Genomic DNA, 16,294 nt, shown 5'->3' with positions numbered 1-16,294 from the left:
TGGACCAAGTTGATGAGAGTGAAATTTTGTGATTGTCAGCGATCTGAAGATGCGGTTTTGAATTCTTTAGTCAGATCAAGCAGCACAGATGCTCATTGTCTGCACTACTTCGCACGGAGGTGATTGCACGCTATTGTAATCCGCTAATTGGGTTACTGAATAAATTCCGAGGCAAATACTAATGCTTGCTCGCAACAACGGCCAACACTGGAAAATACATGCTCTTATTTCAATATACTGACACCAAATTACAACTAGAGACTGTTAATCCAACCTATAGACTTCAAACTCTGCTTATTGAAAATAATCCAAGTCTCTAAAGAGGTAGGAGCAACCCAACTTCTTGACATCAGAAGTGAGCTGAAGCTTAACAGCTACTACTACATGCTTTCTACATACTACACCATAAAACTATGGCAATAAAACTCCAAAGTAACTACAGTACATGCCATGACACACTACTAATCTTCTACCATATCTGAAGATTGCAGAAGGCACACCAAAAGGAGAAAACGAAAACACTAGAACGAACAATGACACAATCCTAGACAATTATGAGATCGATGCAATTCTTCACCAATCCATAGCAATTGATCGGCAGATTCTTCTCGTCAATCTCCATGTCACTGCTGCCCTCGAGAAACAATCTTGTACTTGCCAGTCAGTTGTTGCTGCACCAACACATACACAAATCCAACCAAAAAAATTCACATCAGATCCCTGAAGCAAGTTCAAACAAGACAATGACAAGAAAATTACAAAATCTTACCTTCTCCCAGAGCTTGGTGTGCTCCCTGCAGAAGCCGGCGACGACGCCGCCGCCCTTCTCCTCGCGGTACTCGATGCAGAGGCCGCCGTTGAGGCCGCAGGAGACGTGGAACCCGAGGTCGCACTTGGGCTGGGAGCACTCGAGCGCGCAGCCCCTGCTGCTCTCGCAGACGTAGCAGCGCCTGGTGAACCGCCGGCCGGGCACGAGGGAGCAGTCGATGCCCTCGCGCCCGTCCGGGTCCCGGAAGAACACCTCCGGCACCAGCAGCGCGCACGCGATGTGCGCCCAGGCGCCGTCCGTGGTGCGCTTCATGGCGCCGCCCCTCGCCGGGCAGAGGCGGCAGGGCGGGCGCGCCGGCTTGCCCTTCTTCCCCACGGCGGCGGCGGGGGGCTTGCCGGAGCAGAGCGAGCAGAACCAGTCGCCGTCCGGGATGGACTGGGCCAGCGGGTTGCCGTAGCAGGTGGCGTGCACCATGAGGTCGCACCCGTCGCAGAACACGATGGGGTCCGACGGGTCGCCGTCGGTGCTCCGGCACACCGCGCACAGGATGCCGTCGTCATCTTCTTCCGCGAGAGCGTCTTGCCTTCGCTCGGCCGCCACTTCTTCGTCTTCCTTCGTGTGCTCCTCCTCGCGTGCCGGTGCTGCCACTTTAGGATCAATCGCGTGGTCGGGTTTCTTGAGCGCTTCGGCTTGAACTTGACACTGTTCGTCAACGACTACATTGGGGAGCTTCTTGCCGTGCAGATCAGTCGTTTGCTCGAATTTCTCGAGCACTCCGGCTTGAGCTTCAGACTGTTCGCCATTGACGACATTGGAGAGCTTCTTGCAATGCAGATCACTCGTTTTCTCGAATTTCTTGAGCGCTTCGGCTTGAACTTCAGATTGTGTGCCATTGACGGCATCGGAGAGCTTCTTGCAGGGCAGATCACTAGGTTGCTCGAATTTCTTGAGCTCTTCAGCCTGAACTTCAGATTGCATGCTACCGACGACATCAGAGACCTTCTTGCAGTGCAGATCACTCGCTTGCTCGAATTTGTTGAGCACTTCGGCCTGAACTTCAGATTGTGTGCCATCGACGACATCGGAGAGCTTCTTGCAGTGCAGATCACTAGTTTGCTCGAATTTCTTGAGCTCTTCGGCGTGAACTTCAGATTGCATGCTGCCGACGACTTCAGAGAGCTTCTTGCAGTGCAGATCACTCGCTGGCTCGAATTCCTTGAGCTCTTCGGCCTGAACTTCAAATTGCATGCCACTGATGACATCGGAGAGCTTCTTGCAGTGCAGATCACTCGCTCTTTTTGCAGTGTTTGTTCTGCGGGATTTCTGGAACACTTGGTCCTTGGACGCTTCAGCACCATTCACCACCCTAGGATAGGTGGCGGCGCCGCTTTCAACGAAGCCTTGAGGACAGGCTTCTTTGACGGCGCCGACGAGAGCCCCATCTGACTTCAATGGTGGAGATGCAGAGGGCGGGATGAACTGCGACATCACGCGCTTATTCGCCGGGAGGCAAACCGGGGCCCGAGCAGAAGCGTCCTCCGGTGGCGACTGCCACGGAAGGCGCTTGTTGGCCTGGACGGAGGGGGCGACGGCGACGACCTCCGGGCACGACGGCACCAGGACGCTCGGCTTGGCTGGGACGGCGACGGGAGCGGCAGCGTATCCCAGGGGCGACGGCGCATGGACGCGCTTCTTGGCCGGGACGGCGGGGGGAGGAGCGGCGTGCTCCAGGGGCGACGGAGCCTGGACGCGCTTCTTCGCCGGGACGGATGGAGTGGCGGCGAGGACGCTCTCCGGGCGCGGCGGCAGCTGTACGTGGTTCTTCACCGGGACGTGGGAAGGAGCAGCAGCGAACTCCGGGGGCGACGGCGCCTGGACGCGCTTCTTGGCCGGGACGGATGGAGTGGCGTTGACGACGCGCTCCGGGAGCGGCGGCACCCCGACGTGCTTCTTCACCGGAGCGAGGGGAGGCTTCTTGGACGGGACGGAGGGAGGAGGAGCGCTATCCTCCGGCGGAGGGGGGCGCACGTGGACGCGCTTCTTGGCCGGAAGACACGCTGGCGAGACGGCATCCAGCGGCAGCGCATACGCGCGCTTCTTCGCCGGAAGGCAGGCAGCGGCAGGCGCCGCCTCCGGCAGCGGCGGGAGCGCGCGCTTCTTCGCCGGCAGCGGCGGGCACGGCATCGGCCCGAGGTTGGAGCCGACGAACTTGAACCGCTTCGAAGGCGGCAGGTCGCGGATGCTGCGGCCACCGCTCGCGGCGGCGTCCCTGGCGATCTCCATGGGCGGGGCGGCGAGATTTGGATCGGTGATCTGGCTATGAAACAGGCTCGCGGTGCGCGGGGTGATTTGCCCGAGGAGGGAAGAAGGGCTTAAATGATCCCGGCGGAGGCGGAAAACTTTCGGGATTGGAATCGAGGCGAGCGCGCGAGGAATTGGAGAGACGAATTTGAGGAGGAGGCGGCGGTGGGAGGAAGAGAGCCGAAATGCGGAAATGGAAGGGAACGCCATGGCTTTTGGGTTTGAAATTTCGAATCCGGCCGCGAAAGCGCATGCGGTTCGCGCGGAAATTCTTGGTTCGCCGTCATTCGGGGGCGATTTAGAGATGAAATTGTGGCGGCGCGGCGCGAATTGGTTTTTCCTTTTTCCTTTTCGAGGGATGGCGCGAACCAGTTGCGCGGGCGCGCGGGTCGGGCTGGGAGTTATCGTTTTGGGAGCGGCTTGGTCTCGTGGGCTGGATGTGAATTGGCTCTTTTTAAGGCTGCAGCTCCAGATTCACACTTTCAAGCTAGTTTTGGTGTCTCAAGAAAATATCTATATCTATAAATCAATATAAAAAGACCCAAAGAGGCAGATCCAATTAATCTCGGACATCAAATCATGTCAATCCAACGATATAGACTGCTTTTATGTCGAGCGCTCAACACGTTTAGTGTGCGTCATGCCAAATATAATGCTAATCACATAATAACACACAATTAATATCCTACTTAATATCCGCATGCACTTAGTATACTTCCAAATTAACGTGCATTGCACGTACACATTGACTAATTATAAAAAATATTGTGAGGACCCAAACTGAGGACATGGATTTTTGGAACCTGGATGCAGATAAACAAATAAAAATAAAAATAAACAACTCAAAAAAATAGCAAACATAGTCGAATGTGCTACTCACGTGTGAAGTTTCGCGAAAAAAATGAAATTCATCAAATTCTGGACAAAAAAATTGTTTTCACGACGACTTTCCGACTGTCTACTACAACAAGTTGTGTCCGGCTCCGGCGAGGGAGGGGCGACGACGGCGGCGCGCCTTCGGTGCTTATACTTGTCGCTAGGTGATCTACGAATCTGGATGTAATTTATATATATTTTTCTTGTGTTCGCTGTATTGGCATGATTGAAGATGAATATATCCGGAAAAAAATGGAAAAAAGGCGAATGCCATTCCTTTGAGAAACTTTGCATGTGAGTAGAACAGTTGTTCATGTTTGTTATCACCAAACAATGGAATTGTTTGAGTTTTTCTTCTACTTTTCAGATTTCACTCTTCATTCGGGTGCCCGTGCACACATGTTCACCATTGTATTTCAACTCACGGTCACATACGCACGCGCGCGCGCACACACACACATCACCCCCACACAAAACTAATATTGGTGCAAATATGTGTGTATTTATGTGTGTGCTCACGAGTGTGCGCGTATGTGATTGAGTATCAATGTGTCACACCATCACGTGAGTGACATTCAATGGTAAACCGTGTCATATTGTTATTATTGGTTTTAGATGTGAACTAGCTATACCCGCGCGGCGACCCGCCGCGCCCCGTTGATACGGTACATGTGTATAAGCTTTTGTTGGCTCGTGTGATAAAAAATAAGAGCTCCATGTGTGTAAGTTTGTAGTTATAATATGTATCACAAGAAAGCAAGATATATATGGACAAGAACAATTTGGAAATGCCACATTTATTATCACCATGAGTGCTACATCTTTCAAGATAGAAATTATAAATCTGACATTCTAGTGCCACTAAAATGAAATGATTTTTAACAACTTCTTCACATCTGAAAACTTAAAAATGAATAGAAATACGCATAAAATGAGTACCTACACTCTTTCAAAGAGAAAAAATATCAAATTGCTCTACTCCCTTGCTCGGTGACCGTGGCTAAACCCATCAATCCATTTGGAACCATAATCAATTTATGAGGAAAAATTTAGGGAAGTCTTTGCAAACATAAAATATTCAAATCACTTCTCAATAAAATTAGGAAGTGACAAACGGCAAACAAGACATAGTGGTCCTCCAGTACATGAGCTAGTAAAATGATACTACATAATAAAATTATTGGTATCAACACAACGCAACATCAACCATTCACTAATGCTTGGAAATTTTCAAAGGCTTCGTTACCACATCTAAATCAAAAATGCACTACAATTTTACAAACAAACAAAAAAAGTATAAAACATATCTATAGAATTCGGGATCTGATTTTCTCCATTCAAAATGCCACTAGTAGAAAACAGGGCTTTGGTTCGGCCAGAAAAGAGCATTAATCCCGGTTGCATTACGAACAGGCATTAGTCCCGGTTCGAGCGGCTAGGGCACCGTACAGGCATTAGTCCCGGTTCAAATGGGACCTTTAGTCCCGGTTGGTGCCACGAACCGGGACTAAAGGGTGCGATGCCCATTAGTACCGGTTCGTGGCACCAACCGGTACTAAAGGTTAGACCTTTAGTCCCGGTTCGAGCCACCAACCGGTACTAATGGGTTTGAGGCATTAGTACCGGTTCATGGCACGAACCGGTACTAAAGGTCCCATTCTCAAACTCTACCCCCCCCCCCCTTGGATGGCCTTTTCAGTTTTGTAAAAAGCAAAAGAAAATAATAAAAATTTCAAAAATTAAAATCCTTCCAGATGTAGTTATGTTACTGCATGTAATAGTTAGGAAAATTTAAAAACTTAAATTTGGACATGTTTTGCAAAAAGTGTAGGGAAAATGTAAAACGGCTATAACTTTTGCATACGATGTCAGAAAAAAGTATAATATATCAAAATGTTCAGCACGAAAATCGCATCCGATTTTGACAGCCTACGGCCTGTTTGCAAATTTTTAGAATCCTCAAATTCTAAAAGGAAAAAAAGTTATGCTCAAATTTCTGTTTTTTTTTTAATTTTTGTTAAATTTGGTCAAACTATGGTCAAACTACTTATTCAAGAAGTATTAGTGTTACTAAATAATTATTCAAGAATATTAGTGTTACTAAATAATTATTTCAGTTTTTTTGAATTTTGGTCAAATCTGGTCAAACTGTGGTCAAACTAATTATTCAAAAATATTAGTGTTACTAAATAATTATTTCAGTTTTTTTGAATTTTGGTCAAATCTGGTCAAACTGTGGTCAAACTACTTATTCAAGAAATATTAGTGTTACTAAATAATTATTGTTTTGTAGAACAATAGTTTCAAACTCAAACAGTGAAATGTGTGACTTCATGCTCAAGCTAAATTCCTGAGGGTTAATAGGATTGACATCTTACTATTGTCAGGGAAACAAGAAGTGCAGACTTGGAAACGAGGGAGAATAGAACCCGGAAGTTAAGCGTGCTTAGGCTGGAGTAGTGAGAGGATGGGTGACCGTCCGGGAAGTTAGATGATTTGGAATGATGAGGGGTGATTAGAGATTAGAGGTTAAATTGAGCAGTGATGAGGGTGATTAGAGATTAGAGGTTGAAATAATTCAGAAATTTGAAAATAAATAAAAAATTCAAAAAAAAATCGTAAAATTTTCTTTAGTATCGGTTGGTGTTACCAACCGGGACTAAAGGTGGATCTCCAGGCAGCGGCCACGTGGAAGGCCTTGGGAGGCTTTAGTAACAACCCTTTAGTCCCGGTTCCAGAACCGGGACTAAAGACCCTTTTTCTACTAGTGTGCAGGCCGAATATCAATCAAGTTCATTAGATACACAACATGACAATGAGAGCTCTAATTTACGTTGTGTATATTTCTAGTTGTTGGTCAGATCTAAATGCAAATTTACAATTAAAGTGCAAGATTCTACTGCCATTTTCTGTTGTTTGGCATTTCAGTTTCTCATCTAGTCGCATCCTTCCTAGTCAGCAGCATGAATGAGTTAAAAGAAATGAATGTGGTTAGCGGCATAGATAGTTACCGAAAGGGAAATAATTGGCAGCATGACCAATGGAGCTAAGAATCTCATAACTATCCACTTATACATCTACCTTATCCGAGTGTCCCTTTACAAAATATCTTGTAATGTGATAGCTGCCTTCTTCCCTCTAGAACCACAATACTTAGGGTGTTCTGATTGAATGTGGGAAATTTTCACCTCGTTTTCACTAAGTCGGTTTACCTCCCTATGGTAGAGCTTGAAATGCCAAGAATATGTGAGAATCTTTTTAGATAGTGAGACATCCTCTCAAACATTAGACATAAACAATATGAAGCAAGCAAAATCAACATTATTGTATACCCAAAAAGGATACTTTTTTATTGTTTCTCAAAAGATAATGACAGCCCCACCACCGCTCCCCACTGCGCCGCCGCCGGAGGGCCGGTCGGCGAAGCCGCGCTGCTCCTAGGGAAGGTGGCGGCGGGGCAGTCTCGTTCCCCTCCCCCATGCCAGTACCCTCCCCCAAGCTTCCATCTGGCCGGAGCCCCTCCACCACCACAGCCCCCCTCCAGCGCCGCCTCCCTCGTCTCGTGCGACGACGCTCGCCCCCTCCCTGGCGGGATCCGCGGCGACGGCACCCCGGTGTCTTCCCAGCGCGCACAGCCAAACCCCTCCCAGATCCGATCTGGAGAAGCTGCTCCCCCCCCCCCCAACGCTCCCTTCGGCTGTTGCGTCCTCCGGCCCGGCGTGGCTGCATGTGCTCGGTCTGCTCCTCCCCAACCCGCCTCCTCCCTCGGCTGCACGCTCCTTCCATGTTGTTGTTGATGGTGCGGGCGTGGCTCAGGGTGGTGGAGACAGGCAAGCCGAGGCTCTAGCCCTGTCCTGCTGCAGGCTACTCCTCATCTCCGGTTATGCCTTCTCCGAGCTATGGTGTTGTCTCCAACCGATTTGTGTGGTCACGGTGGACTCCCTTGGCGGGTGTGGTTGCGGCCTCGTGGTGGACCCTTTGTCAGCACCGCTCTGGTCCTGGTGGCCATGGACCTGCGTTCTCTAGCATCCACGGCTTGCCAGCATCCTCTGCCGGCGTGGTTCTGGCCCCGGCGGTCCAGTTGCTGCACCCTCTCCAGCAATTGTCTCGCCAGCGTCCCGGCGGCTCTGTCGCCGACAGCTTGGATCTGCGCTCCTTTTCGGCTCCTAGCTTTGTTGGTGGCGTTGGTCGCCATCCCCTCCTCCGCGTCGGCTCTCTCCGTCCCCGCTGCTTTTTGACCCCGTTCACCGTCACGGCGTGCCAATTCCAAAGCTCGCGTCTTTCGGCGTCGCTCGGTGCCACCCTCCGGCGGCAGGCGCAACCGCACCCAAGCTTGAGGTGGTGATCTTGACCGGCAAAAGTGACTTCCTCATCTCCGGACCCTGATGCTGGCAGCGACGGCACCCACGAGTGTTGTTTCCCTCCCTGGAGGCGCTATCATGGCCTCTATCCATGCCCCTTTTCGAGCAACAGGGAAAACCCTTGGTCCGGTTCTTTGGATCGGATGGCGGCGGCGTCACGATGTCGCTCCCCTTCTTGAAGGCGCCATCTTGCTTGCTCGCGGCGTCCCTGGTGTTGGATCTAGAGATGTTTGATGTTTGGCCGGTTCGGCTTGCCCCTCTACATGGGTCTGGCTTGGTGGTTTAGCTGTGGTCTTTTCTTGTGTTTGGGCTGAGCATCCTGTGTCTCTCTGCTCTGGGTCCCATGTCCACGCCTTCTCTTGTATGCGTTCGTGTTATGTGTTGTACCCTCATATGTACTTTTCTGCTTTCCTTCTATCAATGAAGTGATACACAAGCTTTGCGTATTCGTGAAAAAAAGATAATGACAGCAGTAAGATGATTTTAAGACAAATGATGCTAGTGATGTATAGAGACGAGAATAGCATGAGTTAAAATAACTGAGACACCGCCCCTGCTACAATGAATTGCCTCCTCTGCATCCACAATGGCCATAGGAAATGACCGAAGCGGTGCGGTGGTTTTTGTGCCCAACCACGACTGGAGCTCGAGGAAGCGATGACGAAGGTTTGGCAGGAATGGCGAGATTTTGCGCAAAATTGTTCTGGGGATGGTGAGATAGCAAGCTTCACAGTGGAGGTGACCGAATGCTGGGGTGGAGGGGGAAGCAATCTTATAGAAGCATATAGGGGCAAGGCGGTGATGAGCCGTAAACGGAACTCGATCGAGTTCTCAAAAAAAGGGAGAGACTCGCGAGATTACGGGATGGCTCGGCGGTAAACACAGGAAAACACCGGCACGACACTCACAACAGGACAAAAAAGTACCAGAACGGGACACATCAATGGTATACCCAACCAAACACAGTAGTGGCCACAAATGCAAAAAAAAAGAAGTTCATGCAAAGCGGCCGGGGGAACAGTCGTTAAAAAAATCGCATGCAAGAGGGCATGCACGTAGTCACATCACAACTAATCCCATGCAGAAGACCGCTTGGCTCCAAAAGCATGCGAACAGCAGAAGCGAATCACAAACCAACAAATCCATGCACCATTGCAGTGCAGCACAACATCTTTGACACTCAACTAAGCAGGAAGTAAACATTTTCTCCCTGCACCTCGCAAAAAACAAACATTTCTCCCTGCGCAAGATGATCTCGGTGGGCCGGGTAGGACAGTACGGCAACATGAAAGCACGGGTATTCTGCACAGCAAAGAGAGATCAAGATACCACTTCGGGCACACACCGTACCAGTGGAACAGCGGCTCGGGCATGTCCGTCGTGGCCGCCTCGAAGCCTGCCGCATCCTCACCAACCATATGGCCATTGTAGTCAGCTATATGCCAGAGCATCTTCGATGGTCTGTCCAAGAGCTGAGGAGGGACGTGCATGAGAGAGGTAGAGGGAGAAGATATCGCCTAGATTTGGCCACTCTAGAGCACGGACACCAACCTGTACCCACACCCACCATGCATCAAGCACCGGCACACACATAGACCTAGCGCTCACGCGCACCCATCAGCTAACACACTCATCTAGCCTAGTCACGACACAACCAAGAGAGCGAGGAGGATGCAGCCGTCCTGTGCTCAGCATCCTGCAGTTGACACTCGCAATGTAAATATTTCTTGCTCAATATTGGGGCTGCTAAATTTTCGGTTACTATTAGTATAGCTTATGGTAATCTGTATTCAGTGGACAATTGAGAGCACGGCCGACAACACTCACCGGACGAACAACTGCAGCTACACCGTGTGGCCGGGCATCCTCACCAACGCGGCCGCCGCGCAGCCGCCCACCATCGATTTCGTGCTCTCCCCGGGCCAGTCTCGTGCACCGTATCCGTCACGAATGGCTGGTACGGCCGCATATGCGGACGCGCCACCGACAACTGCGGCTCTGGCGCCGTCGAGTGCCCCGCCCGCGGCGCCGCACCACCGGATTAATGCAAACTTCCGGCGGGGCCGACGACTTCTACAACGTGAGCCGGACGGCTACAACATGCCGATGATGGTCGCGCCGCCGAACGCAAACTGCGAGCAAACAGGCTACCCCGCCGACCTGAACGGGGCGTGCCCGCTGGATCTCCGAGTCGTCGTGGCCGACGTGAAGGTGGCGTGCTTGGACCTGGAGCGCATGCGAGACGTTTGGGGTGGAGGCGTACTGCTGCAGCAGCGCCCACGACACGCCGGCGACAGTCGCTCCACGGCCTCCTGCGGCTCTTCAAGGCCCGCGTGCCCGCGCGCCTACAGCTACACCTGTGAGGATGCGAGCGTGAGAAGAAGTGGAAAGAAGTGGAATACGCTTATACGCGAGGAAGAGCTACCTATTTATAGCGTACAAAAGGATGGACAAAAGGAAACGAAATTAAGCACGAATACTGCAACAGCGGCACGCCTAGATTGGCCCATGTAAGCGGCACCGTTTACAAAAAGAACGCCTAGACACATCTACATTAACCCATGCAAGCGGCACCGTATACAAAAACTAGGACGTCTAGACAAAGCGGGCGAAACGGCGCCGAGAACGATAGCAAGGTTGCAAGTCAGCGCAACGCATGACCTACATAGAACTTGAATGGCTAAAACCACACGGTAGAGAAACAAACACGTTAAGAAAATTTAGGCGATGGACATACGACCACACAAGCCTTTGTACACAGCTACATCCCAATTTAATACACGTGCTGTGAAATAGTTTACCGCAGGGTCTTTTTCAACCAAGTGGCAAAACGTAGAAGCAAATTCATCCCCAGATATAGGGGCTTGGTTATTGGCCCTTTTTAAGGCTGCAGCTCGAGATTCACACTTTCAAGTTTAGTTTTGGTGTCTCGATGAAAAATAGTTTCGTTTCTTAAGAAAATATCTATATCTATACCAATATAAACGGACCTAAAGGGGCAGATTCAATTAATCTCGGCCATCAAATCATGTCAATCCAACGATCTAGACTGCTTTTATGTCGAGCGCTTAACACGTTTAGTGTCCAGTTAATTTCATGCCAAATATAGTGCTAATCACATAATAACACGCAAATAATAATTTTTTTGATAAACTTCTTCTCCTTTATTCATTCATAAGTAAAGTAGCATCGTTTACAAGTAAAGGGATAACCTCATTAGGGGCGTTATCCATCCAAACACTCGGAGAAGAAAACCTAGCTAATCTTGCTAGTTCATGAGCTACTCGATTACGTTCCCTATTACAATGATCATAAATGACATGGGAAAAACCTAATGACATGAAATAACAATCATCTATAATGGATGAAGCGACTGAAGAAGAGTAGCCTTGGCTCAACGCATGCATCACCTCCACGCTATCCGAATTCACTTCAATCTTACTACATCCGACGGTATTAGCAAGATTCAAACCAAACCTCACTGCAATTGCTTCTGCTGTGAACGAGTCGAAGCAAAGGTCCATCTTTTCATTAGCAGCCGCTATAAATTTCCCCCTATGGTCCCGGATAACTGCTCCAAATGTTGCTGCGAGTGTGTCACTATCAAATCCCGCGTCAACATTTAATTTCACGTAACCATACTTTGGTTTCAACCAAGCATCTGAACGGATGTGAGCCTTTGGGCTGTAAGAGATGGTATAATTTGCTACTAAGCCTCTCACTGACATATTGATTTGATATGCACTTTGAGTTTCTTCGTCATGTGTCAATTTTCGCCTTTCATACCACAAATACCAAGCCGTCGTTGCCATCGTTTCTCTGAACTTCGGCAAGCCCAACACTTGGATTTGTTGTTCTGGAAGGCACAGAAGATGTGCCAACACAAGCTCACCTGCCTTGTCAACTTTCAGTGCCTGTTTGATAACAAGCTCAAGACCGAGCATCTTCCACACGTCCATTGTCAATTTGCATTCGAACAACATATGTCTTATGTCATCAGGCCCCTGTTACAGGCTGGGCAACTCGGATTTATTTTCAAGTGCTTATTAGCCAGGATAGATCGACAGGGAATAGCACTCTGGAGCGCGCGCCACATAAATATTTTTATCTTTGCTGGGCAGACTAAGTTCCATACCGAGTCCCATGTATAAGATGGGTTTGAAGCTCCAGCCGTTGATTCCAACTTGTGCCCAAATTGAAATTCCCATTCTGTATGGTATGCAGATCGCACCGTGAAAGTCCCTGACTTTGTCATGTTCCATGCCAGGAAATCTGTCATCTCATGTAATGGTAGTGGAATGGCCAAAATCCTTCGAACATCCACTTGCCAGAACGTTTGGTTAACCAGCTGCTCATCCCAACTCCCTGTCACCGGATCAATGAGGTCAGAAACTCTAGAAAGAAGATTGTTGCCCCTTGGTGAAATCACCTTTCTTGTTGGGCTATGAGGTATCCAGGGATCATCCCATATGCTAATTTTCTCACCATCACCAACTCTCCAAATATACCCACGTCTGAGCGTATCAACTCCAGCCATAATACTCCGCCATGTATATGAAGCCTTCTTTTTTAAAGTTGCATTCATGAGATATCCATCAGGAAAATATTTCGCCTTAAGGATCAACGCACACAAAGAGTCCGAGTTGTCAATAAGGCGCCATGCCTGTTTTGCCAGAAGTGCAAGATTAGAGCAGTGAATATCTCTGAAGCCCATACCCCCTTCTTTCTTGGGAATACACATCTTCCACCATGCAAACCAGTGCATCCTCTTATGAGTTGCGTCATCACCCCACCAAAAACGAGATATCGCGTCTGTGATTCCTTTACAAATTTTCTTAGGAATTTGAAAGACCGACATCGCATAAGTTGGTATTGCTTGAGCAACAGACTTAATAAGAACTTCTTTCCCTCCTGAAGAGAGACACTTCTCCTTCCACCCCGTAAGCTTCATAATGAACCGATCTATTAGATATTGAAAACTGTCACTTTTATCAAGTCCAAGAGTAGCAGGCAGTCCTAGATACTTGTCATTTAAGGCCTCGGTCATGATATTCAGACAAGAGCAAATCTGAGCCTTCATATTTACCTCGGTGCTGGGGCTAAAAAAGATACTTGATTTGTCAACACTAACAAGTTGCCCGGACGCAGCACAATATAAATCCAGAATTGATCTCAAGCACATTGAATTCTAAATATTAGCTTTCATCAAAATTAATGAATCATCAACAAAGAGTAGATTTGTTACCGCAGGTGCATCTCTACAGACCTTGACCCCCATTAAGTCTCCACTCTTGTCGAAGACCTCTGGAGGGTTTGAAATATTCTGTCTCCACTGAGTTATATCTCACCTTATATTCAACAGAAGACACACACAACATTATCATCTTAACCCAATCCTCATGGAATCCCAGCTTCAACAACATTGCTTCCAGGAAAACCCACTCAACTCTGTCATAGGCTTTATGCATATCAAGTTTCACCGCACACCAACCATCTTTGCCCACCTTTTTTTGTTTTATTGCATGTAAACTCTCGTAAGCTATTAGCACATTATCCGTAATGAGTCGACCAGGAACAAAGGCACTTTGGGTAGGGCTAATGATCTCTGGGAGTAACACCCTGAGTCTCGCAGCTATCATCTTAGAAATTACCTCGTATACCACATTGCATAAACTGATCGGTCTGAATTGAGTAACTTTCTCCGGGGAATTTACTTTTGGGATCATGACAATAGTACTGTCATTCCACCCTTGTGGCATAACCCGGGAATTGATCGCATTCAGAACTTCCATAACCAAGTCATCACCCAACATAGACCAGAACCGTTTATAAAAGACCGCGTTAAGGCCATCTGGTCCTGGTGCCTTGAAATCTTCAATGGAAAAGAGAGCCTTCCGTACCTCCTCGGCCGTGTATGGCGCCATCAGGGTCGTATTCATTGCTTCCGAAACTCGCCTCTAGACTTTACTCAAAACATTAATACCGGGTACGGTCACCTGGGATGTAAAAAGCTCTTTGAAATAACTCGTAATTATACTGTTTATATCATCCAACTCCTCCTTCCAAACCCCTGTATCGTCAAGCAATCTTCGGATACAATTCCTTTTCTTACGGGCTGTAGCTGCTTTGTGGAAATAAGATGTATTTCTGTCACCATGTAGTAGCCAGTTGGCTCGTCCACGTTGCAGCCACACTAGCTCCTCCTGATCCAATAGGTTTTCTATTAGGATTTGTGCCTCCTTGATTTTCTGTCTTACTTCTTCTGTCAGTGTACATCTTCTCAACTTCTCTAGCTCTTTCTTCAACTTATTAATTCTCTTCTTCGGACCTTTGAGTGTATCACGGTCCCAAATGAACATGTCATCCTTAACTGACTTGGTTCTGGACGCAAGCGAAGGACCGATCCCTGCCAGCTTTGCTCTTTCCCAGGCGCTTTTAACAATTTCATCAACTGTAGATTCACTCAACCATCTTGCTTCAGACCTTCTTTCACCTCTTTGCTTCGGTCCCATAACTGCGGAATAATATTCTGTATCTAGCAGTATTGGTCTGTGGTCTGAATGCACATGGTGTTCATGGATAACCGCTGCATAAGGAAAAATATCAGCCCACTTTTCGTTGCATAAGGCTCTATCCAGCCTTTCTCTGATCACACCTCTACTCCAAGTAAAAGGGTCCCCTATAGACATGATTTCTTGTAAACCACAATCATCCACACAGTCTCGAAAATTCTGCATATATTGTTGCGGTCTGATGTTTCCACCCTCCTTCTCGCTAGCAACTAGTATCTCATTAAAATCTCCAAAGATCATCCATGGTCCTGTTGAGTTGTGATGAAGGGTTCTCATATTCGTCCATGACAAGTGTTTCATGTCCCAGTTTGGCTCTCCATAAAAACCAGCCAGCCGCCATGACACGTTGATTCCATCCATGACAAAACCATCAATGAAATTAGGCGACGCATAATTTAACACCACTTCATTTGAAAGGTTGTAAAAAAGTGCAAGACCTCCTGATCCGTCCATCACTATCAACAATATGAAAACGATCAAAACCTAGCTTCACCCTTAGCTCAGTTGCCTTAGTTGTATTCAGATGGGATTCAGACAAGAAAATCACATCCGCTTTCACACGCCCTTGAAAATCCAAGAGCTCTCGAATTGCCGTGGGCGAAAGCATACCACGGCAGTTCCAACTGATTAGCTTCATTGCGTCCGGTCGCTCGAGACGACGGCGTACGATGAACGAAAAACTCTCGGACAGCTGTAGCCGCCGGAGGACAGCAAACCCTAGTTTTAACACTAGGGGACAACAGGTCTAGCAAAAAAAATCCTCGTCAAAAATAATATTCTACTTAATATCCGCATGCACTTAATAAACTTCCAAATTAACGTGCATTGCACGTACACATTGACTAGTTATAAAAAGTATTGTGAGGACCCATACTGAGGACATGGATTTTTGGAACCTGGATGCAAATAAACAAAATAAATAAGAGTAAACAACTCGAAGAAATAGCAAACATAGTCGAATGTGCTACTCACGTGTGAAGTTTCGCGAAAAAAATTAAAAATTTCTGGACAAAAAAAAGTTTTCACGACGACTTTCCGATTGTCTACTACAACAAGTTGTGTCCAGCTCCGGCGAGGGAGGAGCGACGACAGCGGCGCACCTTCGGCTTGCTTCAGTGCTTATACTTGTCGCCAAGTGATCTACGAATCTGGATGTAATTTATATATTTTTTTGTGTTCGTTGTATTGGCATGATTGAAGATGAATATATCAAAAAAATGAAAAAAAGGCGAATGTCATTCCTTTGAGAAACTTTGCATGTGAGTAGAACAGTTGTTCATGTTCGTTATCACCAAACAATGGAATTGTTTGAGTTTTTCTTCTACTTTTCAGATTTCACTCTTCATTTGGGTGCCCGTGCACACATGTTCACCATTGTATTTCAACTCACGGTCACATACGCACGCGCGCGCGCG

The 16,294-nt window shown here is 47.9% G+C and overlaps 1 protein-coding gene across 1 annotated transcript; it reads right to left on the bottom strand.

Annotated features, from left to right (window-relative positions):
* Window positions 1-208: 208 nt before the first annotated feature.
* Window positions 209-3,365, bottom strand: LOC123077488 (formin-like protein 3). The gene is made up of 2 exons (XM_044499767.1): window positions 770-3,365; window positions 209-671 (listed from the first exon to the last, which is right to left on the bottom strand). The coding sequence occupies exons 1-2, from the start codon at window positions 3,278-3,280 to the stop codon at window positions 624-626; spliced, it is 2,559 nt and encodes an 852-aa protein (XP_044355702.1). The 5' UTR covers window positions 3,281-3,365; the 3' UTR covers window positions 209-623.
* Between the last annotated feature and the right edge of the window lie 12,929 nt (window positions 3,366-16,294).

The sequence above is a fragment of the Triticum aestivum genome, chromosome 3D (assembly GCF_018294505.1).
Source record: "Triticum aestivum cultivar Chinese Spring chromosome 3D, IWGSC CS RefSeq v2.1, whole genome shotgun sequence".
Classification (NCBI taxonomy): Eukaryota; Viridiplantae; Streptophyta; class Magnoliopsida; order Poales; family Poaceae; genus Triticum; species Triticum aestivum.
This window is presented reverse-complemented; position numbering and strand designations above follow the sequence as displayed.

Bases quoted from the DNA above. Each gene is read 5' to 3' on its own strand.
- LOC123077488 (XM_044499767.1), bottom strand. From the start codon at position 3,280: ATGGCGTTCCCTTCCATTTCCGCATTTCGGCTCTCTTCCTCCCACCGC. The intron at 672-769 runs GTAAGATTTTGT...GTGTTGGTGCAG, and splicing joins ACACCAAGCTCTGGGAGAAG to CAACAACTGACTGGCAAGTA.